General features: G+C 55.8%; 2 protein-coding genes and 1 non-coding gene across 3 annotated transcripts in view; 2 read left to right on the plus strand and 1 right to left on the minus strand.

The window, feature by feature from the left end:
* Positions 1-15433, plus strand: part of PBX4 (PBX homeobox 4) — a 36630-nt gene extending 21197 nt beyond the window's left edge. Inside the window, 6 exon segments of the mRNA XM_032625618.1 lie at positions 6897-7141; positions 7418-7608; positions 7869-8004; positions 10979-11139; positions 11470-11588; positions 14083-15433. Coding sequence (XP_032481509.1) covers positions 6897-7141; positions 7418-7608; positions 7869-8004; positions 10979-11139; positions 11470-11588; positions 14083-14168 — 938 coding nt within the window. The 3' untranslated portion in view covers positions 14169-15433.
* On the minus strand, positions 4373-4444 carry TRNAE-UUC. Its single transcript has one exon. It is a non-coding gene; the product is annotated as a tRNA-Glu (tRNA).
* A 5900-nt stretch (positions 15434-21333) lies between the features above and the next one.
* Positions 21334-21504, plus strand: LOC116750463 (cytochrome b-c1 complex subunit 10-like). The gene has a single exon (XM_032625141.1). It carries the CDS (start codon positions 21334-21336, stop codon positions 21502-21504), a length of 171 nt encoding a protein of 56 aa, XP_032481032.1.
* The last annotated feature ends 5210 nt before the right edge of the window (positions 21505-26714 follow it).

Genomic DNA, 26714 nt, shown 5'->3' on the forward strand with positions numbered 1-26714 from the left:
GCTCTGGTCATGAATGTGCTGGGATGTGACTTCCCCATGAGGTCCCGCCCTGAGTTCTCCGTCTGGTGAGTGGGTGGCTTTTTCCGTGTCTCTTCTTCGAAACAGTTTGTTGCAGAAAGGGGCTCTCTCTTCCTTGAGGGCCTGGTAGCACTGGTCCATAAAAATGTCCTGGTGGCCTTTGAGGAGAGGTTTCTTAGCACAAGTTCCTATTTCTGGGCCATGATTCTGTGAGGCCAGGCACGTTCCAGGAACCAGAGCCAAGGCAGTGAACAAGACAGCGACGGTCCCTAGGGAAGAGGGTTGTTCCACACAGCCGTAGAGAGACAGATGTGGCCCTCAGGGCCCTGGGTAGAGGCGGGGTGAGTGGGCGGGCAGGTGGGTCTCTGGGGGTATGTTCCCATGCTGTTGCCTCGGCTAAGGTGTTCACTCCTGAGCTGGGGAAACTGGGCTGCTTCTCTGTGAGGGAAGCGCCCACAGTCTGGGTTCCTGCCGCATTTGTGATGCCACCAAGCTGGCGTCCTCGGGGTTTCAGGGGCCTTGTTTCCTCACTAAATAGATCTTCCCCTGAGAATGGATTGCTCTTCCTTTACAACCCGGTCCTGGCCCCCTCCTCCTCACTTAGCATCTCTGTGTCCACTCGATGGGAGCTCCTGCAGTGAGCCTTTTTCCTGTGCACAGGGCTTTCCCTCAGCACCTCATCTCTGGAACTCAGCACCCTCACAGGCTCTTTCCAGGTGGCAGCTCTGTCTCCATCCCACGACTGATGACTGTAGTGATGCACAGGGAGGCAGGCATCCTACAAATGTGTCAGGAGGGTCACTTCTGGACTGTCCCACACCCAGAGCTCGCACCTGGGGCCTGGGCATCTCCAGGACATACCCACAGCCTCCGGCAGTGACCCGGCCACAGTCTGCTCAGGCCACAGGGTTTTGGCTCACCACCGCCCAGTACCAGTGTGAAATACAAGCAAGATGAACTAGGACATGGAAAGGAAAAATGAAGCAAGCATACAAAAGAATAAGCCCAGGACTTCCCTGGTGGTCCAGTGGTTAAAACTCTGTGCTCCCAACGCAGGGGGCCCGGGTTCGATCCCTGGTCAGGGAACTAGATCTCACATGCCACAGGTAAGAGCCCGCATGCCACAACTAAGAGCCTGCATGCCGCAACTAAGACGCGGAGCAGCCAAATAAAAAGCCCAAAAGTCTCATTAGATTCAACAGACATGAAATTACTCTGTCACATTGCTATAAAGGTTTCTATGTGCAACCTCTCTGTCTGTGTTGGCCTTTCCATAGACGGAGGGCAAACCAGACACTACCTTTCAAGGAGTCCTGATCTAGATTAGGACTGAACAAAACAAGCAAAAATCTCATCCTTCATACTGCACCCACAGAAGGAAAACTGTCAAGAGAAGGGGCAGGATCCAGAGGGGATTCCAAGGAAGGGGGGGAAGCTGAAGGCAGTGATTCGGAGGTGTGCTGACCTACCCGGACCTGCATGCATGTAGGTTCTTCCTCAGACCCATGTTAGGCTCTGTGACATACATACTGTGGAGCAGGGTTGCAGACCACAGTGTTGGTAAATAAAGTTTTATTGGAGCACAGCTGCTCATTGGTTTACTATTTTCCGGGGCTGGTTCAGTTCCCAGTAAGGGCTCTTTTCCTGGCTTCCAGACAGATGACTTCTCACTGTGTCCTCACAAGGGGAATGGAATAAGGAAGAGGTCTCTCTTCCTCTGCTTAGAAGGCCACAGTCTTATGGATTAGGGCCCCACCCCTATGACCTCACTGAACTTTTTTGGCTGTGTTGGGTCTTTGTTGCTGTGCGCAGGCTCTCTCTTGTTGCAGCGAGCAGGGACTGCTCTTCCTTGCGGTGCGTGAGCTTCTCATTGCGGTGGCTTCTCTCATTGCGGAACATGGGGTCTAGGCACGCAGGCTTCAGTAGTTGCAGCTCGCGGGCTCTAGAGAGCAGGCTCAGCAGTTGTGGTGCACGGGCTTAGTTACTCCATGGCATGTGGGATCTTACCAGGCCTGGGATCGAGCCCGCGTCCCCTGCATTGGCAGGCGGATTCTTAACCACTGAGCCACCAGGGAAGCCCCTCATTGGACTTTAATTGCATCCTCACAGGCCCTATTCCACATAGACATTGGTTTACTGGAGTTTTTTACCCACAGTAAATTGGGAACATAAGGAAATTTGGTGGTTGGGTGGAAGTGCCTCTGTTTTAGATCCCACCACCTCATCTGAGTGTCTCCAACTGACAGTGTCCCTGAGCTGAGCTGCTGGTCTCCAAAGCCTCCCGGCTGCCAGTCAAGGGCTCTGGGGGAGCTGAGGAGCACCCCTGGGACCGGAAATGAGCTTGTTGTAATTAACGGTAACGAGTGTCTAAGGACCATAATCAGGCAGGGACAGTGTGCTGGGAGACAGATGCGCGGTGCTGAGGGAGAGGCAGGGCCGCGTGCAAGGGGCCGCTTGCTGACAGAAGGCAAAGGCACTCGGCATGGCCGTGTCCACAGCTGGGACCGGTCCTGGTGACTAAGGCACAGGGTAACTTTTTTTAGGTTTCGCTTCTCCTCATACACATACATTCGCTAAAATATACAGCTTTAAAGAAGCAAAGCTTGTAGCTCATGAATGATGGTCATAACATACGCACTGTTAACACCACAGGGCCTGGGGTATGACAGGCATATTGTCTCCTTATTCATGGGCATTTGGGTGGTTTTGGTTTTTCACAGTTACGGGGTGGTCATGAGTGTCCTGTAAGTACAGCATCTACAGGGGTCAGTGTTCCTGTAGGGTAAATTCGCAGAACAGAGTTCTGATCAAGATCAAAGGATATGTGCTTTTTCTGCGTTAATCGGCATTTCAAACCTCCCCTCCAAGAAAGGCCACACCAACACATACCCCGTAAAGAGACATGAGAAAATGGTGTTCTCTTTGTAATTTGAGAGCTTTCATTTGAGGATGGTAGGTCCCGTGGTTTTTTGGTGTATTTTTTAAAATCTCCAGCACCTGGTTGGGTACATGGCTTGTGATAGACTCTCAGATGCTTACTGTTGGATAAATAAAAGAACGAAAGGGGAGTTCCCTAGTGGTCTAGTGGTTAGGATTCGGCGCTTTCACTGCTGTGACCCGGGTTCAATCCCTGGTCGGGGAACTGAGATCCCACAAGCCACGTGGCACGGCCAAGAAAAAAGAATGAAAGACTGCCATGCACCCCTGAGCGGCCCAGAGTCACACACGCATGAACACACACAGGTGTGCACATGTCCCCACCACCGCATGTCCAGCCTGGACCACTCCTGCCCCTGATTGTAATGACGGAAGCTGTGATGGAAGCTGTGGAGGTGGCCTCTCCAGCCCGGGAGTCAGGGTGTGCTGGGGGCCCTCTGGGGTGGGGCGGGGTGCTGTATGTCCCTCTCGGGTCACTCCTGAGCCCCAGCCGCAACCTCGGGTGCTCAGGGACGAGATGCTGAGTAAGCCTGAGACGGTCGCAGAGCATCTGCTGTGCTGCAAAGGGCCATGAAGGGCCCAGCAGAGGGAAAGTTCATGAAGGTGGGTTTGGAAGGCTGTCACGAAAGACCCTGAGTACGAGGTGTCAGAGTCTAGGCTTTAATTTAGGTGGGTGCAGGCCCTGGTTGAAGTCTTTGAACAGAAGACTGGCATGATGAGCACCGTGTTTGACGGTGGTTGGCTTGCCGGTGTGCACAGTGGATCAGAGGGGAGGCGTTTCCTCACAGGTCATGGAGGGCAGGAGAGGGGTCAGCGCAGCAGGGTTCCAGCGGTGGCATTAAGGGAGGGGATCGATGGTGGGTTGATCATGGAGTTTGAATCAATAGGATTTGCAAACAGAGGGCCTGAGGGAGGAGGACGTCCATTATCTACTCTGGGTTAGGAGTGGCTAGGAGGGTGTGGGCCTTTATGGGGGTCAGGCAGCACAGGTCAACTCTGTCCAGGGGTGCCCAGCGTTTACATCTGGTACTTCTTGAAGACCAAGTAAGGTTGTTAGAGAATTGGGTCTCTGAACTGGAAGGCCAGCAACTGATAAAAGGGGCACTTTTCCTTTAGTTCTTTCAGAAAAAGCCACATTATAACCCAGTGGGACTGAGTTAAGTGGCAGGGGTTCCTTTGGGTGAGTTGAGGGTCCCCAAACGTAAGGAGGTAAAGCTCCCTGCATGTGAAGAAAATTCCTGCAAGGATATCTCTTGAGTGCCTTCAATTTTCACTGGTGAGTTTTTGACAGAAAAGGTTAACCTGTTACATAGGGAACAAGAAAGGGGCACGTGATTAATGAGTAAATATCCATATGATAGGATTAAACTCAATTTTTTTTTTTTTTGGCTGCACCACGTAGCTTGCAGGATCTTAGTTCCCCGACCAGGGATTGAACCCGGGCCACAGCAGTGAAAGTGCTGAGCCCTAACCACTGGACCACCAGGGAATTCCCTAAACTCAATTTTTATTTGAGCACTTGAGTCAGTTAGTAGCTGATAGTATTGAGAGCCTGTTTCCAAGAAAACACTTTAAACTTTGTTTTTCCAGAAAGTCAGAGCTAGATGGATATCCTATATCATTACCTCCTTCTCCGGCGTTCCCTGCCTCCCATCAGGAACCACCCCCCAATCTTTTTTCCTCTGTAGCCACAGATGTTTCTTCTGTCACTGAAAAAGCAAAGAAGACACAGATCCTGCAAGACCACCCTCCTCAGACCTGAGCTTGCTCTGTAACCCCTGCAGCAGGCTCTTCCCTGTACTGCCTGTCTCCCATGCTCCTCCGGAACTTGCTAGTCAGGCTGTACCCCACCTTACCCTGCTTTTTCAGGGTTAACAGCGTTCCCCTAATGACCAAGCCCATGTTTTTACCCCTCTGTGACTACTTCTGGTTTTTCCTCCACCTACCCGAAAACTCTTTCCGTCTCCTCCTTTGCCTGTTCTTGAAATGCTGGTTTTCTAGTATTCAGGGGCATGGCCTTCTCATAGGCGTAGCTGCAGGTACAGGTGGATATGTACAGATTTCCCACACACCACACGCCGATGACTCATGAATACATGTTTCCCACCCAAACTGGTCAGCTCAGCCCCAGCTCCCAGGAAGCAGCTGCCTCGCAGCCACCTGGACGTTCATGCTTAGCTGGATCAGGGACCAGGCTGATGGCATTTTTTCACATGCCTGCCTGCTGCTTTGTGTGCTGTACTTGGGAAAAAATGGCACCTTCCTGGGCGAATGTGGGAGTGGTCACAGCCTCTTCCTTTCTCTCACGCCCACATCTGGTGGTCACAGACTCTGGGGCCTCGCCCTCTGGCTGCCCTGTAGCTGACCTGCATCCCCTCGGACAGCAACAGCTCCCCCCCACTGCCTCCCCTGCCCGTCCACTGCCCGTCCAGTCCTGCCCTCGAGCATGTCACCCTCTCAGTCCAGCTGCGGTGGCTTCTCCATGTTGTAAAGCCAATCATCTTGTTTCTCCGCTTAAAGTCTCTCCGTGGGGGACTTGCCTGGTGTCACAGTGGTTAAGAATACGCCTGCCAGTGCAGTGGACAGGGGTTCGAGCCCTGGTCCGGGAAGATCCCACAGGCTGCGGAGCAACTAAGCCCATGCGCCACAACTACTGAGCCTGCAAGCCACAACTACTGAAGCCCACATGCCTAGAGCCCATGCTCCGCAACAAGAGAAGCCACCGCAATGAGAAGACCGCACACTGCAACAAAGAGTAGCCCCCACTGGCCGCAACTAGAGAAAGCCTGCGCACAGCAACGAAGACCCAATGCAGCCATAAATAAATAAATAAATAAATGTATTTTTTAAAAAAGATCTCTCGGTGGGTTAGTTCATCTTCTCTGGCACCTCTGGATCAGTCTTTTCCTCTTTACTTTATAGCAACAACCCTCCCCCCAACACACACACAGGAAACACAAACAGACATAATAGATGTGTTACCAAACCAAAGTTCAGTCTTCTGAAAAGCAAAGTCACTCTCCTGACACCGGGTGGTGGTGAAGGAAAGTACAGTGTTTATTGCAGGGTGCCAAGCAAGGGAGCGGGAGACAAGCCTCAGATCTACTCCACCTTGGTCTTTGAGTGAGGGTTTTTTGGTTTGTTTTTTTTTAAGGGGAAGAACAGAGAGGCTGGAATTAATCATCACCTTGTGACATTTCATAATCGTAGTTTCGGGAATCAGGATGTCTCTGGTTTATGATTCGCTGACCAGGTGGGTCCATGGCTTAGGGTCTGTTAGCTCATCTTGCCCTGGAGACATAACCTGAGTTTGCACATTAATGGCGATATCTATAATAGCAATTTTAGCACGTTAACGATGTCATCAACAACAGCAATTTTAGTCATCTGACTGATTGATTAGTGTTCAGTTAGCACAGGACTGAGGTCAAAGGGGACAAGAAAGGGAATAAAGTTTTAGATAGAGAAACTAGTCAAACTCAGTAAGGGAACTCGGTTTTGGGGGGCTCCGTCTCAGACGCACAGCAGCACGGCCTTGCCTGAAGCCAGGCAGCCACTAGCCTTCGTATCCCTGCCTGTGCTAGTGTGTGTGTCTGGAACGTGCTTCCTCTCCCATCTGAAGACAAGGTTCAGGGCTTCAGGATTTCCAGCACCCAGTGCCACCCCGCCCCTGCCCTGCGGGCCCCCACACACACCCAGCTGTGGGCTGTGAGCTGTGATCGGTGTGCCCCCTGCATTCCCGCCACCCGGACTGGGTTCCTAAGCACGGCACCTGGACCAGCGTCACGGGGGTTACTCAATGTCTGTTATCAGATGAAGTCTTTCTTTCCCCTCAAGGGTTCCGTGAAAAGTGTTCAGACACGAAGCCAGTGCTAACACTCTGTCGTGGTTGTTTTTATTCCGACAACAGACACTGATTCAGTGTCTCCTCTCTTACCCAGGGTTGAACATTCGTGGCATTCCGGAAGAGGGTCCCCCTGACGCTCAGCTCCAAAAGCTGGATAACATGCTGCTGGCCGAGGGCATGTGCAGGCCGGAGAAGCACCGAAGAGGAGCCCAGGCGGTGGCCGGCACAGCAACACCAGGTGGCTGTCCAAATGACAATGGCCCTGAGCGCTCTGACTACAGGGCCAAGCTGTCCCAGATCCGACAGATTTACCACTCTGAGCTAGAGAAATATGAACCGGTGATCTTTCTGCATGGAAGAGTTTCTGTCATGTGAATCCGCATTTGTCAAAGCGAAACGTGGAGCGCTAACTGCCTGCCTTTGGTGGCCCAGAGCAGGGGGTCCACACACTTGGTCTCACAGCAAAGGTGGCCGATTTTACCGCAAGCCTTCTGCCTTCACTTCTCCGTAGCCAGCCTGTGTGGGAGCCTCGGGGGGCAGGTGGCTGGTCCCACATGGAGCCTCCGGGACAGCCTGCTGGGTAGTCACCGGCTGGCATTTGTCTCCCCACCCCAGGCCTGCCGTGAGTTCACCACGCATGTCACCAGCCTTCTCCGGGAGCAGAGCAGGATAAGGCCTGTCTCGCCCAAGGAGATCGAGCACATGGTGGGCATCCTCCACGGCAAGTTCAACAGCGTCCCGATACAGCTGAAGGAGAGCACCTGCGAGGCCGTGATGACCCTGCGCTCGAGGTTCCTCGATGCCAGGTCAGGCCCTACCTACCCCCGGCCTGTGACCCCAGGGTCAGCTCTTAGGAAGAGGAACCTAAGTCAGCGCTGGCTTGGGTCTCAGTTCTGGGGGCCTCCAAGCCTGTGCAGGGGCTGTGGCCACAGCTGCAGGCGTAGCCCTCACACAGCCTCTTGGAAGGCGACTGAAGTGCTGGCTGCTGCTGTTACAACTCTAGGGAATCAGAGACGAGGATGAGGCCCCGTGTACGATCCCCGGCTGAGGCTGTCTGTCTTCACAGGCATAAGCGGCAGAACTTCGGCAAGCAAGCCACGGAAGTGCTGAATTAATATTTTTATTCCCACGTGAGCAACCCTTACCCCAGTGAAGAAACCAAAGAAGAGCTGCCCAGGAAGGGTGGCATCACCGTCTCCCAGGTGACAGTCCTTTCCTGCCACACCTCCCTGAACCCAGAAGGGAGGGAAAGTTCAGCCCAGTGAGGAGGACACCCAGGGAAGTTGGTGAAATGTGTGGGGCGGGAGCCGGGTATGCAGGCTCCCAGTTGGCCTGACCGGGCTCAGGTCCCGGGTCTGGGCTATGAACGTGGGCCTCAGGCGGGAAGCCACACCCACTAGGTGTGGGGACTCGCTGAGGCGACTGGTGTGGAGTGTGCGGTCCCGGAGGCGACACCACAGAGTGTATCATGAGGAACTCAGTGGATTGTAGTCGTTAGGATTTAATATTCTCCTAACAGAGGGATGTGCTGTGTTGTGCAAGAGGGGTGGGGTATGAGCTTGGGAGAAGAAGAAGAACTTGGAGGAAAATGAGGACTGGAAGTGATAGAGCAGCTCTTGTGCTTAAGTACCGATTCAGTTGTCCTGGGATAAATTCAGGCGCGTGCATTGCCTTCTGGTTTCTCAAACAGTCCAGTGTGTGTGTCTGGGGGTACAAGACAGACGACATCTGGCTCCAGAGGGGGAATGGTGGTGCAGATCAGAGAAGGGACCTGGACAACCTTGGGCAACCTTGGTAGTCGGGACCACCACTGTCCTCACTGGAATTGGGGTAAGGTGGCGGGGCTAAGATGAGAACCCAAGAAATATTTCCGAAGGCTTTAAAGTGAGAACGGTAAGTGCAGGCAGCCCACAAGCAAGAGGCAGGACCAGGCCACACCCGTGGGGCAGCGTGGGGGTCAGGGCACGGCACCCCGCCCCCGGCTGCAGGGAGGGCTCTCCCACTGTGCAGTTGGAGGGGCTGAGTTTCCAGCCCAGTCAGCCTGTGCCCTCTGTCACCACCCTCTGCTCTGGTCCCTGCCCAGTCCAGCAGTGACTTGGGGACAAGGGCACTCAGGAACCCCGCAGGGTCACACAGGCAGCAAAGCCTCACAGGTGTCCCGGTCACATGAGACCTCACTCACCCTGGAACCGCTGCAGTGTCCTCGGCACCTTGGCTGGAGCTGAAGTGAGGGCTGCACCTCTGGGGCTTCGAGGCCCAAAAGAAGTGGGAGGCACGGCAGCTTGTTTGTCACCGTGAGCAGCTGTCTGAAAACGGCCAGATTCACTTCAAGCCCTGGCACCCCCCCGAGAGCACATGGGTCTTGGGTCTCAACTTTATCTCAGGAGAGGGTTCGTTGCAAACAAAAGTTTGAAAAGCACCGGCCACATTCCGGTGACTCCTGCTCTGTGGGCGGGCCCTGAGACCCCGCCCACCAGCAGCAGAATTCTGTGCTGGGAGCCCCTCCCCACTCGGGCAGGTCCTCCAGCTGGGAATGTCTGACAGCTGAGGGAGGGCTCGGAATTTGGGATACAGATGTGTGTAGGCTGTGCGGTTCGCCTAAGGAGGAAGTAGCGGGGGAGGGAGAGCACCATTAGGGCAAAGGGTGTTGCAGATGAGGCAACAGACGTTTTCAGGACAGGATCAGCTGCAACTCCAGGGTGAGGAGGCTCGAGGGGGATAGGGCGGGAGAGCTGAGCCCATGGACAGGGCCATGGGCAGAAACGCAGGCGGCTGCAGCTGTGTGAGCCAAAGGGACCAGAGTGACTGGGCAGGGAGTGGCCAGTGGCTCCGAGCTACAGCTGGCGGAGAGGGCATCCCACTCCTGTACGAGGTGTCGGGACACACCCCGTGGAGAGGGTGGACCCTGGCCCGGACCAGCTCCCCGGCAGCCACCCTCCGTCACCCGCACGGGAAGTTTGCTCTTTGTCCCTCTAAAATGCTAGTTGAATTCAACATGGAAAACTGCTCACTGCCATTCTTCTGCAAACTTAGTCCAGGTTTTGGGCTTCCCTGGTGGCGCAGTGGATGAGAGTCCGCCTGCCGATGCAGGGGACACGGGTTCGTGCCCCGGTCTGGGAGGATCCCGCATGCCGCGGAGCGGCTGGGCCCGTGAGCCATGGCCGCTGAGCCTGCGCATCCGGAGCCTGTGCTCCGCAAGGGGAGAGGCCACAACAGTGAGAGGCCCACGTACCACAAAAAAACAAAAACAAAAAAAAAGAAACAGGTTTTTAGAGGAGAAAATTCCTCCATCCACAGTACTGCCACGTAACTCAACTGTTTATTTCTGTTCATTAAAATACATACCTTTCACTGCAGGGCCTGGTGCCTTACTTTGGGATATGTCTCCATGCTCTCAGGAAGGCACTGCCCAGGGTCTCACCCAGACGATTCTGCCCCCAGGGGACATTTTCATTATCATAACTCTCGGTGTGGGGTGGGGGGGGGTGGGGGGCCGGGGAGGACACTACTGGCATCTGGTGGGTGGAGGCCAGGGGTGCTGCTCAGCACCCTCAGTGCCCAGGACGCCCCCCAGAGAGTGACCCACAGGGAGAAGCCCTGCCCTGGAGGTCTTGGTGCAGGTTTGGAGTCAGAGCTGGGCTCAGACCTCTAGGCCCTGGGCCTGCCCCTTGCTTACAGGATGCATGTGACTGCAGCTCCCTCCTAACTGGCTTTGGGGACTAAAACCAGGCCCTCAGCTCAGTGCTCAGCTCCTTCCCCTGCCCTGTCAAGTGGTCCTTATCCTTTGATAAGTTTTGGATTCGACTGTGTTCTTTGCTTAAATTGCATTCCCAGAAATGTGGTTACTGATGCGTCTCCCGCATCAGTATTCAGTCTGTTGCCTGCCGCCGCAGCGAGCAGACACTCGTCTCTCTGAGTGTGTCACACACGTGCCTGTTTTCCTTCCAGCTCTCCTCTCTCCTATAAGCCACGCCAGGTCCAGGGTGTCACCAACACACTGCAGACGTTTCCCTGGGCCCACAGTTCATTAATGCCACCTTCTCAGTCCCGGCCTCTCACCCAGCCCCAGGGCCACGCGTTGTCACTCAGTGATGTTCCCCCCCGGCTGTCTGTCCACATCGCGTCTCATCGCTAGGTCAGTTTTTTCCAGTGACTTCCATCTCTGCCTGTCCACAGGTCTCCAACTGGTTTGGCAACGAAAGAATCTGGTATAAAAAGAACATGGGGAAGTTTCAAGAAGGGGCTACCATTTACACAGGTAAGATGGCAGAGGACACCACCGATGTCAGGGGCCCGGGCAGCCAGGCCAGCTGCCCTTTGAGGCCCAGCTCCAGTCAGTAAGGCTGCCCAGCCCAGGGTCAGTCGCTCCCATGTGGCCGGGCCCACTGAGCTGCATCTGGGGAAGCAGACTGGTCCCTGCGTATGCCCCTTTTCTCTATTTACACTGTGAGGTTTCTGTTCCCATTAGTGATTATCCCGGTGAAGTCAACACATCCCGGCAGGCTGGGCAGATGCTGTGGGGACAGAAAGTTCCTACCAAAAGTCTGGTTTCCCCACCCACACAGGGCTGCTGGAGGGGCAGGGAGCCGTAGGAGTCACCTCCGCAGCCTCTTCCTGGCCGGGGGTCTGGTAGGTCCCACTGGTCCTGACCCCTCCCGCCCCTCCAGGACCTCCTGGTCCTCTGGTCCCTTTCCGAGGACCAGCACCAGTGACACACTTATCACCCTGCAGACGCTGGCCTCCCTCCGGCCCGCCCCTGGGGAAGGCAGCCTTCTGGGCCAGGTGAGTCTCCAGCACAGTCCCAAGGACACCTGTGGGCTCCCGGACTCTGTGATAGGGCTGACGTGGAGCCCAGGTGGGTGGCGGGTCCTCGGGACCGGCTATCTCGACCGTGTCTCAGTCCATCATGGGGATGAATGTAGGCTGGCAGAGCCGCCTCAGGGAGCCCAGCTCTGTGGCGCCTCACTTGGCAAAGACCTTCACGCCTCACAGGACTCGATGACTGCTGAGGGCTTTGCCTAGTGGGAAGGAGCCCTCCCTCCCCGATGGTGTCTGTACCCATCAGGAGAAGGCAAGGGTGGGCAGACGAGGCCCTGACGGTCTGAAGGTACAGCCCCACTGGGCTCAGACCCTTCAACACGTTCATGCCATGGCCTCACCATCCTGGCTGCCCCCTTGGCCCGTGCGAGCTGGGCCAGAGTGAAGATCTGGGAAGAAAATGAGCCATGGATCTCAGCTGTCTCGGGATGTGCCCTCAGGAACTTTCTCAGGGTTTGGGGCAAGGTGCCAGGCCAGCCAGGATCAGAGGGCATCATCCCTCTCGCAGTCCCTGGGGCCTCTCGGCCTCCCACTGACAGCCACAGGGGCCTGACCCCCCGCGCAGGGTTGTCCTGAAGAGGCTGCGCAGGTGCAGGTGTGACAAGGCCATGCGGGAGTGGGCAGGGCCTTACACAGTCCACCTGTTTCCTTTGGGGTTGACCCCCCACCCGTTTACCCCCAGCCCCTCTTAAAGGTTCAGGGAATGGATGCCTCCCGGTGCCAGGCAGTGCGCATCCCATCACTGTGGCAACCCCACAGCCCATAATGAGCACCTGAGCAGAGTAAATGCTCTGACACCACCAAGTGGCCAGACCTGTCCGGCTCTGCCCTTGCCCAGGGCTCAGCACCTCGAGCACAGTAGGGGTGAGCGTGTGAGAGTGAATCGGGGTGAGGGTTCCGTGGACTGTGACATGGGGTCCTGTCAACCCCACATAGTGAGCAGGAAGGTTGGGGTTGTGGTGTGGACACCCACCTGTGCCGTGGGCCCCTGCCCTGGACAGGCACAGATGCTCTTCCAGAGAGCAGGTCTCAGGGGCTGAGGTCACCCCAGCTGGGAGCCATCTCCTTGGCCCTGAGCTGCCCTTTGGCTCCCAGTCCCACACTGGGCCCCAGCCTGTCACCTCCCAGGCCTGTGGGTGGACCCCTCCCCTCACCACTCATGTTCTCCTTCTGGGATCATAGGCCTATGGGTGTCCATCCAAGGGCAGAGTGTGTCCCCCTGAGGCCAGTATCCTTGTCCCAGGTGCTTTCAGACTGAGGGTGGGCGGAGCAACGCTGGCCTCTCAGTTTCCCTGTGTCACATGATGAGGCAGCCCTTGAAGGCATTCTCTTGATTTGTTTGCCCAGCACTGTCCTCTGTGGCAGATCCTTGGGACACATGGGAGGTAATAGCTGAGGCGGGGGAGGGGGCAACGGGATGGGTGGGTGAGGAGCAGGGACTTGGGCCTTGTGGGGTCGGAAGGGGTAGAGGGTGCAGGCAGGAGGGTTCAGCCTGTTAAGGAAAGTTCAAGAATGAGGAAGATGAATGGGACTTCCCTGGTGACACAGTGGTTAAGAATCCATCTGCCGAGGCAGGGGACACGGGTTCAAGCCCTGGTCCGGGAAGATCCCACATGCCGCGGAGCAACTAAGCCCGTGCGCCACAACTACTGAGCCTGCGCTCTAGAGCCCGCACGCCACAACTACTGAGCCCGTGCGCCACAACTACTGAGCCTGCGAGACATAGCTACCGAAGCCTGCACACCTAGAGCCCATGCTCCACAGCAAGAGAAGCCACCGCAGTGAGAAGCCCACGCACTGCAACGAAGAGTAGCCCCTGCTCGCCACAACTAGAGAAAGCTCACGCACAGCATCAAAGACCCAACGCAGCCAAATAAATATATAATTAAAATAAAATAAAATAAAAAAGAATGAGGAAGGTGAAGGGGAGCTTGTGAGTTGCAGGCCCTGCTCTCGTGGGCTGCAAACCACTACCAATAGTAGTGGTTTCCATTGTGGGGGGCTCCTGTGGACAAACATCCCAGGGTCACACGTGCCCGATATATCCCCGCCCTGCGGACAGAGCCCACATGCCCGCAGCCATGGGCGCTGCCCTCCTGACTCCCAGCCAGGCCTGCGTCCTGCTGGGTTCCTGAGCCTCTTCCTGCTCACCACGTCTCACCACGATGTTTGGGGGACCACCGTCAGCTCCGGGCCTGCCTGAGTCCCTCACCCTCAGAGTGTGTGCCGCGGTGCCCTGCCAGTCCTTTGCCAGAGCCCGGCCAGTGGAGGCCAGTTCCTGCCAAGGAGGCACACTCGTGTGCAAGGCCAGCTGTGACCCAGGACTGACCCCTCTGTCCCTGCCCCATCTCCTGGCTCCTCTCACGGTTCTCGGCATGTTCTAGGCCGCCTCAGGGATGCGGGGGCCGGATGGGTCATCTGTCCCACGGCCCCTCTCTGACTCTCTGTCTCTGTCTTTTCAGGCCGGGGCGGCTGGCAGGTGAGGCGAATGTCGACCGCTTCACCTATTGGAGACCCCGGCAGGGTCACCTCAGATGCATCTAATTAAGTGTTGGGATGAGCAGAAAAGAGGACGGTGTGACCTGCCTTGGTTCCCTGGAATTCACGTTTCCTCAGAAGACCCAGAACTGACAGCAGACAGCGCTCCCTGAGCTGACGGCAGGCGACACCGGTACCATCTTTTGCTTGTCAGCTGGGGTTTGAAATGGGCTGAGACACTGCTCGTTCTGCCAACCCCGTTTGGTGTTTTTTACAGTAATTTTATGGTTAAGGCTGAATTGTTTCTTCCAGGACTTGGCACAAATTCTCCCATTACAGTCTTGGACCGATTCTAATTTCGATGTCGTCCACTCCCAGATTTGTTCCTGCCGATGGTGACCGCGCAGGTGCAGGGCTGCAGCTGCGCAGTTGGGCGGGTTGTTACTCTGTTTGCTCGCTTGTCCATCCGTGTGCCAACTCGCCCAGACACTGCCTTCCACACTCTCTTCTGCTGTGTCGTTTCATGCGGTTTTGATTTAAGTCTGTTGTGAGCTCAGAATTTTACTGGGAATTGGTTTGGCACCTTTTCCCGTTAATACAAGTTCTACCATTTTCAGCTGAAATGTCGTTAAAGACGATAAACTTCCCAAGCACGTTCCTGCGTCCGTGCTCTTGAAATCCTGCTGGCCCAAGGCTTGGCGCTGCAAGTCCCCCGGCTCCTGGATGCCCCTCTCTGTCTCCTCGCCCAGTTCCTCCTCTGCTTCAGCCTTCGGGTGGGACCTTGCCTCTGTCTCCTCCTCTCTTCCCCTCACCGGGAATGAAGATGCTAGAGCTGGGCTGTTGGGAGAATTAAATGAACCTGGGCTCAGGACAGCTCGGGGCCCTGAGCAGGTGCACTGTATCTGCCCGTCAGTCAGTGTCACCGCGGCCCTAACCCTGCACTGTCAGCTGCCACCATGACCAGCATCTGAGCTTCTGTCCAGAGTGTTTCATCCCTGGACACAGTGTTCTGACTCCCGTGCGCCTCCGCACCAGCTCCGCCCAGATCCTGGCCAGCTGGATGCATCACCGTTCTCCCGGTTCTTGGGTCCCCATGCCCGAGAGATCCCTCTGTCCTGTCTCCAACCCCCGCGGGTGTCACCACCGTGGCGCCGACACCCTAGTGAGGGTTGCAGACAGGAAACGAGGTGCGGGAGTGAGGGTCCGCTGGGTCACAGCCATGCAGCGCAGCGGGGTCCCGGCCTGCACCCCGAAAGACTGAGCACGGTGGTCTCCTGGGATCAAAGGACCTCTGCCCCCCACCCTTCTGGCTTCCATCCCCCCCCCCCCGCATCTGCCCATCCCAACCCGTCACACCCATGGGCCTCTGGGCAGCAGCCAGCTGCTCTCACCCGGCCTGTCACCACACTGCCCTCCACGCCTCCATTTCTGTTGCTTTCAAGAACCAAGAAATGGAAATCTAAGGCGGGTGATACAACCTCAGCCGACCGTGTCCAGGTCCTGGCCCCTTCTCCACCGGCACCCGCGGCACGCTAGTCCTCAGGGTGACCTGCCAAGACGGTCGGCGGCGGTCTGGGTGTGTCCCTGCAGACGAGCCCCCACTTGGCACACCATTGCTCCTCTCTACACGATGCCTCTTGCACTGGCCACTGCCTCTGTGTCTGGGAGGCTCTTCCTCCAGGGAATGAACTGCCACGGCTGGAGCCCCTCAGCCCCAGTGCTGGATATTTTAGGTAGCTCCCACGTTTGCAGCCCTGTGCCCGCGACGCCCCTCAGCTCGAGTCTCTTTGGTGCTGTTCTGCGAGCCCGCCCCCAGCCTGGCTCTCTGCACTGCTGGCACTTCTTTTCTTCCCCTCACTGCCTTGCAAACCTTCAGGGCGGGCGGGGGACAGCCATCAGGACCTCCCCCTGCATCTGTGACCTTTCCACTGAGCCCTCCCAGCTGCTCTTCACCCTATCCCTGCCAGCAGGAGCTGTTAGGATGCTGGGCAACCCCAAACCCACAGCCTGGGGGGGGGGTCTCGGTCAGTCGAGGCTGTTGTAGAGCCCACCCAAAAGGCGACCCCATCCCCGTGAGCAGTCCCTCCCCATTTCCCCTCCCCAGCCCCTGACAACCACTCATCTACCTTCTGTCTCTGTGGATTTGCCTGTTCCGGACATTTCATATACATAGAATCATACATGCGGCCTTCTGTGTCTGGCTTCTTTCACTCGGCCTGTTTTCAGGGTTCACCATTTTATATATAGCATGTGTCAGTGCTTCATTCCTTTTGACGGCCCACATCCCATTGGGGACTGTGCCTTAAGACAAGGCCTTAGGGAGGTGATTGAGAGAGCGTGCCGAGGTGCAGGGTGGGCGCTGCCCGAGGTACCCACACCAGTGGGAGGGCGAGAGGTGCCGGCCCTTGGAAGGGGCCAGGCCTGGTGTGAGCAGGGGGCACCCCAGTGGGACTCGCATCTTCAGGATCCACTGCTGCATCGAGAACAGACTGCAGGGAAGGGGAGGACCTGCGACCTCCAGGTGGCGGTCAAGTGCGGGCAGGAGTGGTTAGGGTCGGAGGACGTGGGTGAAGGGAGACCTGCAGGACCTGCTGCCGAGTAGGAATGGGGTGGTCTGAGCCACAGGAAGACCGGACGGGGACATCACGGAGGGAAGGTAGCTCAGCTCTGGACTGACAGGCTTGGGGTGTGCACGCAACTAGACATCGGAGTCTTGTTCGGGATAGAAATTTGGAAGTTGAGAGAGGCCAGAATATGGGACAAAAACCAAGACAGGATGTCATGGAAGCCAGAAGGACAGATTTCAGGAGCAGAAAGTGAAGGTCCACCAACGTGGAAAAATGACTACCAGACTGAGCAGCCTGGGTTCAGTGGAGCGATGGGGCCACCGATTAGTTCAAGAGACAATCAGCGACTCAGAGGATCAGAGAGCACAGTCAGCTCTCCAGGAGACTCGTGGCAAAGAGGTCGCCAGAGGCCGTGCGGAGAAACTGAGGCAGTGCCGTGGAGAGCTGCCGGGTAGGTCCTGTGGGAGCAAGAGGGTGGGATGTGCCGCGGCAGGTCGTGTGGACACTGGAGAGGAGGTGGAGAGCGCGGTCCCAAAGGAAATAGACAAAGCAGCAACTTGCGGGTACCAGGTGGCCCTGGAGCCTCCCGAGGCTCACTTGCGCTCTCTCGTGGCTGTGGCGTGAATGCGGCTCGTGGTTGGCTCGGCCGCCAGCTTCTGGCTGAGTCTCTTGGAGGTTTGGTTTGCTCGTTTGTTTCGGTTTTCTGGCGGCACTGCGCGGCATGTGGGATCTCAGTTCCCTAACCAGGGATCGAACCTGGGCCCCCTGCAGTGGAAGTGCCTAGTCTTAACCACTGGACCACCAGGGAAGTCCCTCTTGGAGGGTTGTAATTTGAGGAAACTCCCTAGGTCAAATTCTGCGCGTAAAGTCACACTTTACCAGCATTTCATACTGCATTATTCAAAAACATGCCTAAAATGTGGCCCCACGACACTCATCGAGGACTACAAGAGCGCAGAGGAGTCACCTGGCACCCCCTGAGACCACCCTGCTGGCAGAGTGGGTGCTGATGGCACGTCCACGCAACGGGTGGGGACACTGAGGCACAGAGGCTTCGTGACCTGTGCCCCAGGCTCCCATTTAAGAGAGAGACAGGCAGAGCCAAGGCTGTGAGCCCGAAGGCAGTTCTGGGGAGACAGCTCATCAGTATGGCTGCTCAAGATGGCAATTTTCTAGAATCTATTAATATTAAAAATGCACACACCCTCTCCCTCATCAGTTTTCCCTCTAAGAATTTTTCTACAGGTACATGCAAATGAATGCAAAATGATGCATTTCCTGCCACATTTTTTTGTAATTGCAAAAAAATGAAAATAAATGTCTGTCCTTTGGGCACTGTTTAAATCACGCTGTTCAGCCCTGCAGTGGAATAGCATGCAACCGTTCAAAAGACTGAAGTAGCTTGTCTCCACAATGCATTAATGTAAAAAATAGGAAGGATAACCATTTGTGTCCATTTTTGAAATTGGGGGGTGGGGGTATCCAAGTATCTCTGGAAGGAGACGCAGGTCACAGCCGTGGCCACTGGGGAAGGAACCAAGGATCCGGTAGTTGACAGGGAAGCGATCTCTCATTTCTCTGTATACCCTTGGGCAGTCTGCAGTTTAGAAATCCCTGAGGCTTGTGCTGGGAGAGCAGCAGGAGCCCTTGGAACACTGACCACTCCCCTCAGCCAGTCCTGCTCATTACTCATTATGCCACTCTCCCCTCCCCCTCCCCCTCCCCCTCCCCCTCGCCCTCCCTCCTCTCCCCCTCCCCCACTAATCTGTGGCTTGGAAGTTCGCAATCAGGGCCCCACGGGAGGGGGATCTGGAAACCACCACACAGGGAGAAGAAAGTGGAGGTGGAGTGAAAGGTCCAGCTGCTGTGTCCCATCACCATCCACCAGAGGCCGCTGTGGCCCTGCAGCGAGTACAGAGCTAGAGGCTGGAGACCTACCTCTCCTGGGCTGGAGACCCAGGGACATAAGACCCCCTCAACTTGTAGCTGTCGGGTCCAAGGGCTGATCCTTGTGAAGGACCGGGCTCAGGGCAGGAAATGAGACCTCCACCATTACTTTTTTTTTTTTTTTTAAAGAAGATGTTGTTGGTAGGAGGTTATTAATTAATTTATTTATTTTTGCTGTGTTGGGTCTTCGTTTCTGTGCGAGGGCTTTCTCTAGTTGTGGCAAGCGGGGGCCACTCTTCATCGCGGTGCGCGGGCCTCTCACTATCGCAGCCTCTCTTGTTGCGGAGCACGGGCTCCAGACGTGCAGGCTCAGTAGTTGTGGCTCACGGGCCTAGTTGCTCCACGGCATGTGGGATCCTCCCAGACCAGGGCTCGAACCCGTGTCCCCTGCATTAGCAGGCAGATTCTCAACCACTGCGCCACCAGGGAAGCCCCACCATTACTATTATACTCAGTGTGTTCCTTGAAATGTGTCTGACAACCCTCACCCCTGAGCCGGGCACCCTTCCTCTCATGACATTTGCATATGTGTTTGTTACTTGCATATAATATGCACGACTTGCTTTATTTGAATTAAAGATGTGTGGGATTTGCATATCCTTTGCGTACCATTTGTGTAGCTTTTTAGAGATTTGTCTTGCTTTTGTGAGCCAGTTTGGTGGGAGGCAGAGACTGAGGATCCGTGTCTTGGGCTGCCTCTGAGAGATGAGTAGGCACCTTCCCCAGGTTCCACGAAATCACATCTCCATCACCTGGTCAGGAGCCCCAGAAAGGCACACTCTATCTGCTTAGAGCTCCACGGAGCCACTGAGGCAAAAGCCACTGTAACCTGGGTAGGGTTCCAAGCAGCTGGACACAAGACCAATTCAGAGTCTCGAGTCAAGGGGGCTACTCTGAGGGGTTTAGGCCAGAGATGGGTTTAAATGCAGGCTCTGGTTCATCAGTTCTGGGCCAGGCCTGGGAATCTGCATTTTTACCATCTCCCAGATAAGGCTGGAACTCTGGCCAGATGTCTGGGAGGGGGAGAGCCGCTAATATTCTCCCTGATTCACACTTTTTTTTTTTAGTGTTTTAATGGTTTTTTTTTAACATCTTTATTACAGTATAATTGCTTTACAATGGTGTGTTAGTTCCTGCTTTATAACAAAGTGAATCAGCTATATACATACATATATCCCCATATCTCCTCCCTCTTGCATCTCCCTCCCACACTCCCTATCCCACCCCCCTAGGTGGTCACAAAGCACCGAGCTGATCTCCCTGTGCTATGCGGCTGCTTCCCACTAGTTATCTATTTTACATTTGGTAGTGTATATATGTCCATGCCACTCTTTCACTTCGTCCCAGCTTACCTTTCCCCCTCCCCGTGTCCTCAGGTCCATTCTCTACATCTGCGTCTTCATTCCTGTCCTGCCCCCAGGTTCTTCAGAACCTTTTTTTTTAGCTGATCCACACATCTTAACCCAGTCTTCCCACCAGAGAAAAATCAGTTCTAATATTCATCATGCTAATTAATTAGCAAATTGTCTAGGATTGACTGGTGATTAAAAAAAAAAAAAGACTGGCTTTAGGTTAGAGTTTTGCAAGTGGTGGCCCATTACCTGGAATGTGTGATCCTGACTGGGGTAATGGCCCCTGCCTGGGTGTGGGCCCTGCACACGACAGCACTCCCTCGGGACTGGCTGAGACAGAGTGCTGCTGGGGTGTCAGATCCTTAGTTTCCTTATTTTGGAATAACAATACACTGGAAAGAGAATGTCGAATGAAATAAAACGCACAACATGAGAGCTGTGAGTTTCAGTTTTATTTGGGGCCATACTGAGGACTATAGCCCTGGAGAGAGCTTCTCAGAGAGCTCTGAGAAACTGCTCCGAAGCGGTGTGAAGGAGGTCAGCATATATGTGATTTTGGAAAAGGGGACGTGCAATCAAGCACACATCTCAGTAGAAGGTTGCTGCTAGTCACAAAGAGCAGATGTCTCGGTTAGTGATCTTAGTGCTTTTCTACGTATGGGAAGATGCAAGAAATTTGGTTCATAAAAATTTTCTCCTGGGACTTCCCTGGTGGCAGTGGTTAAGAATCCGCCGGCCAATGCAGGGGGCACGGGTTCGAGCCCTGGCCTGGGAAGATCCCGCACGCAGAGAAGCAACTAAGCCCGTGCACCACAGCTGCCGAGCCTGCGCTCTAGAGCCTGTGAGCCGCAACTACTGAAGCCCGCCCGCCTAGAGCCCGTGCTCTGCAACAAGAGAAGCCACCGCAGTGAGAAGCCCCTGCTCACCACAGCTAGAGAAAGCCAGTGTGCAGCAACGAAGACCCAACACCACCAAAAATAAATAAATAATAAATAAATAAAGTCATTAAAAAAAAAAATGTCCTCCTGAAGACACCTGCCTATCTGAAGACCTGTTCTTGCCAGTTTTCCCAGAGCACTGAGAGCCTCATTCCTGATCTCCCTGACCTCCTTTCAAGGTGTGTTGAAGGAGCAACTGTAGTGGCTAATGAGCCAGTCCTTGTAGAACCAGGTGATGAGGGACCTTCTTCAGGCATGAGGAGTAGCACTTTCAATCTCAAAACATACATCCAAATGCGTAGGAGCCTGAGGTCAGAGAGCCAGAGGACCTGGATTTTAGAGTAAATCACAGATACAGGAGCAGCATTGAAGGGTCTCCCACTGGCCCATGATGGCACTGATTCACGCAAGAATCACCAGCGGGTCCCAGGATGCTGAGCAGGTTCCTGGGCCTGCACTGTCGCGAGCTGGCCAGAAACTGGATTCCCACGGTGGGCATGTGGGGCACCGTGGGCACCATGGGACTGGTGTGGGCCACCGAGTGGTGGCTGATTCTGGACTGTGTGCCCTACATCAACGGCAAGTTTAAGATGGATGATTAGGACTTCCCCGGCAGTCCAGTAGTTAAGACTCGGCACTTCCACTGCAGGGGGCACGGGTTTGATCCCCGGTTGGGGAGCTAAGAACCCACACGCACTGTGGCCCCAAAAAAAGGACAATTAATTAAACCGACACCCCCCCCTCCCCCCACCCCTGAACTCAGATCCCTCTGGTGTCTGGTGGTGCTGCCTCCTTCCGTCTGCATCTGGAAAGGCCCAGGCCCTTGAGGAAATACACAGCACGAGTTAGACTTCCTATGTTGGTGGAGAGAGTTTTGGTGTGCGAAGGCACACAGCGTGAAACTTTGCTCTGGAAAAAAAAAAAAAGAAGAAGAATCGCCAATGGACACCAGCACCAGCAAGAGAAAGTTTGAAGAACGAATTAGTGCTATTCTTGCTAGCCTCCCTCAACTGAAGAACTGGGGAGATATGCACAGGCAGAACTTGAACTTGTGTTCTGGCCGACTGGGCTGGCCCCCGGTGGGGTCCAGTCTCTCCTGACAGGTATCCCTGGTGTGAGAAGACCCTGCATGTGCTGCCTTCCCTGAGCCTCAGTTTTCCCCACTGTGAACTGGAAACAGAAGTAGCTCCTGCCCCAGTAGGCTTGGTGGGAATCACGTGAGCACTGAGGACCCAAAGCACCGAGCATGGTGTCCATGCTCTTGGAGAGTCTGGGGTTACCTTGTCCCCGTTCGGCCGAGGGGGACACTGACACAGGAAGACAGGAGGGCGGTGGTTTGACCAAGGGCAGCCTAGCTCAGGCTGCCACAATTTCTGTGAAGGCCTGTGAGGGCCAGAGGGTAGGTAGATTTGAGGATGGACGGACTCCACCGTCTCCCTGCCTGTTCTTCACTGGGCCGCCAGGGGGCAATCTTACAACGGGAAGTGGATCCAGGCACTGGTTTCCCTTCCCTCTCAGACTCCAATTCCCTTTTTCTCCCCCTCCAGGTTCTACAAGGTGTGTCTTTGACGTCATTTCCCTCTTCACTGGCCCCCCTGGCTACCCATCCCATAAACGTGTTCCCACCCCAGGGCTTTTGCACTGGCCCGTTCCCTCTGCCGGAGCACCCTCTCTTCCCTTCTATGCCCGGCGAACTGTTCTACCCCTCCCCCAAACCCCACCCCTCTCCTCTGTTCCCAGCCTGACTCCCACAGACTCTCTCCGCAGGACCTGACCCCTCAGGGTCCCTGACTCACTACCGCCCCCTCCCCAGCTTTCTTCTCCCCCTAGCCGCCCCGTCCTCGCCAGCCAGCCAGCGTCCAGGGGCTGGGGGCACCTCAGGAGCCAGGGCGTTTTGCTTTGTCCTCCTGGAACCGCGTTCTCCCCTGGAATAGGGATGGGGCAACTCCAAAAAAGGGAATTCCCTGGCCCGGGTTGGGGAACTAAGATACCGAAAGCATGGTGGCGCGGCCAGAAAAAAAAAGAGGTGATGGGGCAACTCCGCAGCTGTGGGCGTGGCTCCGGTTAATCTCGCTCTGGGCCCATCACCCACCCACCCCACCCAATCGCCGCCCAGCCACCGGGGACAGGACGGGGGCTGGGCTGTATGTCCCCAGGGAGGATATACCCCTCTCTGGTCCTCAATTTTTTTTTTTTTTTCTCCTTGGCCTCGCGGCTTGCGGGATCTTAGTTCCCCGACCAGATATTGAACCCATGCTCTTGGCAGTGAAAGCGCGGAGTCCTAACCACTGGACCGCCAGGGAACTCCCTCTGGTCCTGGCCGATGGGGATTTTCCGGACCAAAGCGAGTCCTGGGGAGGGTTGAGAGGTGAGGAGAGCTGTGGTATGTGTGGAGGGGAGGTCTGCGATCCCACTCACCCCACGTTGGTCATTCGTCAAAGGCCCCCCGAAGCTCCTAGTTTAATTTCGCAGTGTCTCCTGGGGCAGGGTAGAATTGGGAGACCGGGCAGCACTTGTTCTCAGTCCATCTGGACCCCACCCCTCATCTGAACCACCCCCTCCCTGGAACCTCGGTGTGTCACCCGCATTCAGACCCTGACTCTGGCTCCTCCCCTCATTTGGTCCCTCCCCATCCCTGGTTCCAGCCTGGGTTTGATACAAGAGGCTGGATTTTGTGCTTAGGCGTCTCCGTGGTGAGCCAGCAAGAGTTCACCCAGAGCTCCTCGTCTTACTGACAGGGACCGTCAGAGCCATGGAGGATTTGTGTGTAGGGGAAAGGCCAGAGCCTATGGGAAGCCGGGGGCTCTCAGGCCCAAGAGTGTGGCTCAGGCTGCGGCTCCCCCTTTGGCCTCCAGGGGCCGCCCCAGCCCAAAAGACAAGGCCGCCAGGTCCCTATCCTGGTTCCAGCAGGGGAACGGCTCCTACTTCCAGAATCTGCCCCTGCTACCCCAGGATGCCAAGTAAACTCTCTGAGCCTCGGTTTCACCATCTGTAAAGTAGAGCAATTATAGGAACAGCCTCACTGGGAGGGGGTCAGTGAAGAGATGCAAGTAAAGCGCTTCAGCATCCAGTAGGTGCTCAATGGATGTGTGGTCCACTTGCCCAGGCCGTGGCTCAGGAAGGCGGACAGAGAAACTAGTGCTAAAGCATGGCCATGGGGCAAGGAGCACATTCTGGGGTGAGACACTTGGGTCTCCTTAGGACACGCTGAATGCAAAGAGCATGGGGGAAGTCTTGAGGCCCAGGAGGGGGCTGCACCCACAGAGGGTGTGTGAGGTGTGGGGTGCTCAGGCTGCAGTGACCTCCCCTCCACGTGGTCAAAGGAGCCAGAGCTTCCTGTAGGAAACTGGTCCAGTTACAGGCTCCTGGCTGCCAGGTACGACAGCTGTAAAGGAGTGAGCTTCCTATTGTCAGGGGCATGCAAGCAAGCAAATGGTCTCCAACAGCATCTGGGCCAGGGGACAAGACAAGAGGCCTAATTCTCCAAGGACACATTAGGAGGCGGGTGACAGCCTGACCACAGGAGACCGAGGGTGGCACCGCCCGGCGGCTGGATTCCCCAGTCAGAGACAGCAGGTTCCAAAGAGCTAGGGAACGAACATTCCTCAGCTCCAGGCACTGGGCAGGCCACTCCTGTCTGGTGAGACGTAAGCTGGATCTGGCCGTGTGGACTGCGTGTTTTTCCAGTGGCTTCTTCAGCCACAGCCTAGATTCCGTCGGGTCAGCCATTTCCAAGTGTTTGTGTTCACCTGGGCCAGACGTCGGGCCTGTGGCCTTGGCCTCCCAGGAGGCCTGGAAAAGCACCACCAGCCTCCTACTCAGACATCCCTCTGCCTAGAGGCTGCTCATTAAAGCCACTCAGCAGCCAATGACAAGGGCTGTGGGAGAGGGACGATCACGCTGAGGCCCAGGGGGAGCTTGTGTGTCCCGTGAGCAGGGGCCTCCCCCACAGGCCAGGACCCAAGATGCAAAGACACGACCCTTGGCAAAGCTGACTTATTGGAGCCCCACTGCCCTGCCTTTCGAACTTTAGGGTCAGCTTGGGACCAGGTCAGCAGACACAACTGCAAGTCAGAAGCCAGGGTTGTGTGTGAACAGCCCTGCCTCCGTGTGGGACCCTGTGAAAGGTACCTCCCTCTCTCAGCCTTGCTTTCCTCGGCTGAAAACTAGAGATAATACCTACCTTAAAAGGTTGTTGACAAGATCCAACCCAATGCCTAGCAGGTGCTTCACAAACCTGAGGACTCTTCTATGCCTCCAGATTGGGTCTGGCTCTGCCTCTCCCATCTGACTGAAAGCCCCCTGAGGGGAGAGGCTGGGTCTTCAAGAGGAGGTAGTGAATTGCAGTTCATCTAACTGTGTCCCTCCCCTGCTCAAAATCCTCACAGAAAGAAAGGTAAACTCTAAAACCAGCTTTCAAGACCTTTGGACATCTGATCTTGGTTTGGCAAACCCCTATTCTCTCTTCAAAGCCCATAGCAAATGCCCTCTCCTCCAGAAAGCCTTCCTTCGGCCCTTCTCTGGTTTTTTCCAGCCCCTGGCCCTCCTGCTGGCCTAACTCTGACCCCCACAGGCTGAGGTACCTGTGCCTGGCTCTGCCTCTCTCTTCAGAATGGGGCTCTGGAAAGGCCCGTCCAGGGCCGAGTCTGGGCACGATCAAGCATATCTGTACCCACAGGTCTGCATGTAGACATCACGTGAGAGCACATGTGTGCACATGCATGTGTGTGTGTGTGTGTGTGTCGCTGTCCCCGTGCCGGGCCCCAGGAGGGGCAGCCAACGCAAATCTCCCCAGACCACCCAAGACAGAGGCATCTTTACAAGGCAAAGAGCGTGAGCTGAGCAGGGCCCCTTTATGAGGGAGCCTGACCTGGCTTGGAGCTCATTTGTCTACCGACCCTCAGCCTGGAAGAACTGGAGGTGTGAGCAGCCGACCTCAGCCTCCTCCACCATGCCAGTAGCCTGCCTTATGACCCATCGTTAAAGCTCAATCTCCATCTGGGGCAAAGGAGGGGCTGGGGCCCGGGGGAGGGCTGAGTCCTGAGTGGGCTCCCCTGATCGCCTTGATGGAGACCCCGCCAGGCAGCCTTCGAGGACATACCTGAGGTTTGGCAGCCAGTCCCCAGGGCTGAGTCAGCAGGAAGGGACTCGGGACTTCCTAGGAAAAGCATCTGGGACTTCGAGGCGCCCCCAGCCCCCAGCCCACGGCCTCCCCAGGGCCACCAGACGGTGGGAGGTGCCATGTGCACCAGGCTGCGCCCGGTGTGCTTTGAGGGACTGAACTGCGGGGGTTCGTGGCGGGTCAGGATCAGCCCTGACTTGGGCGATCTGGGTGTCTGAGGGTTGAGTGTCCCCAGGTTCAGGGTGACAAAGGGCAACTGTGGGTGTTGATGTTCCACTGTACACAGGTGCTCTTGGCTGCCAGCACCCTCGCAGGACCCTGCCTTGTAAGCCTCTGTGTCAGGGTTCATCTGCCTGGGCTGCTGTGAGGGTTGGCACAGTGGCCAGCTAGGCTGTCACACCCAAAACAACCGGCAAATCCAGCCGTGTGCACTTTGGCGGGGTGCGGGGGGGGGGGGATGACTGCGTGTGGGGCTGCAATTAAGAGTGTCGGTGTAGCTGAATGAATGACAAGAAGGGGGCCTAGTGGTGTGGGAGGGAGTGTCTGACTGGGGAGGACAGGGACAGCGAGTGACCAGGACGGTGTGACCTCAGGACTGATGATAAGGAAGCTTGACTCCACGTGCCACATCCGCTGTTTGGCACAGCACCTGTGACCCTGGGTAGGGCGGTGGATGTCTCCCTGCATCCA

This window comes from Phocoena sinus, chromosome 3 (genome assembly GCF_008692025.1).
Source record: "Phocoena sinus isolate mPhoSin1 chromosome 3, mPhoSin1.pri, whole genome shotgun sequence".
NCBI classification, from domain to species: Eukaryota; Metazoa; Chordata; class Mammalia; order Artiodactyla; family Phocoenidae; genus Phocoena; species Phocoena sinus.

What these genes read in the sequence shown, in the direction of transcription:
- LOC116750463 (XM_032625141.1), top strand. Translation starts at nt 21,334, where the DNA reads ATGCTGAGCAGGTTCCTGGGCCTGCACTGTCGCGAGCTGGCCAGAAAC.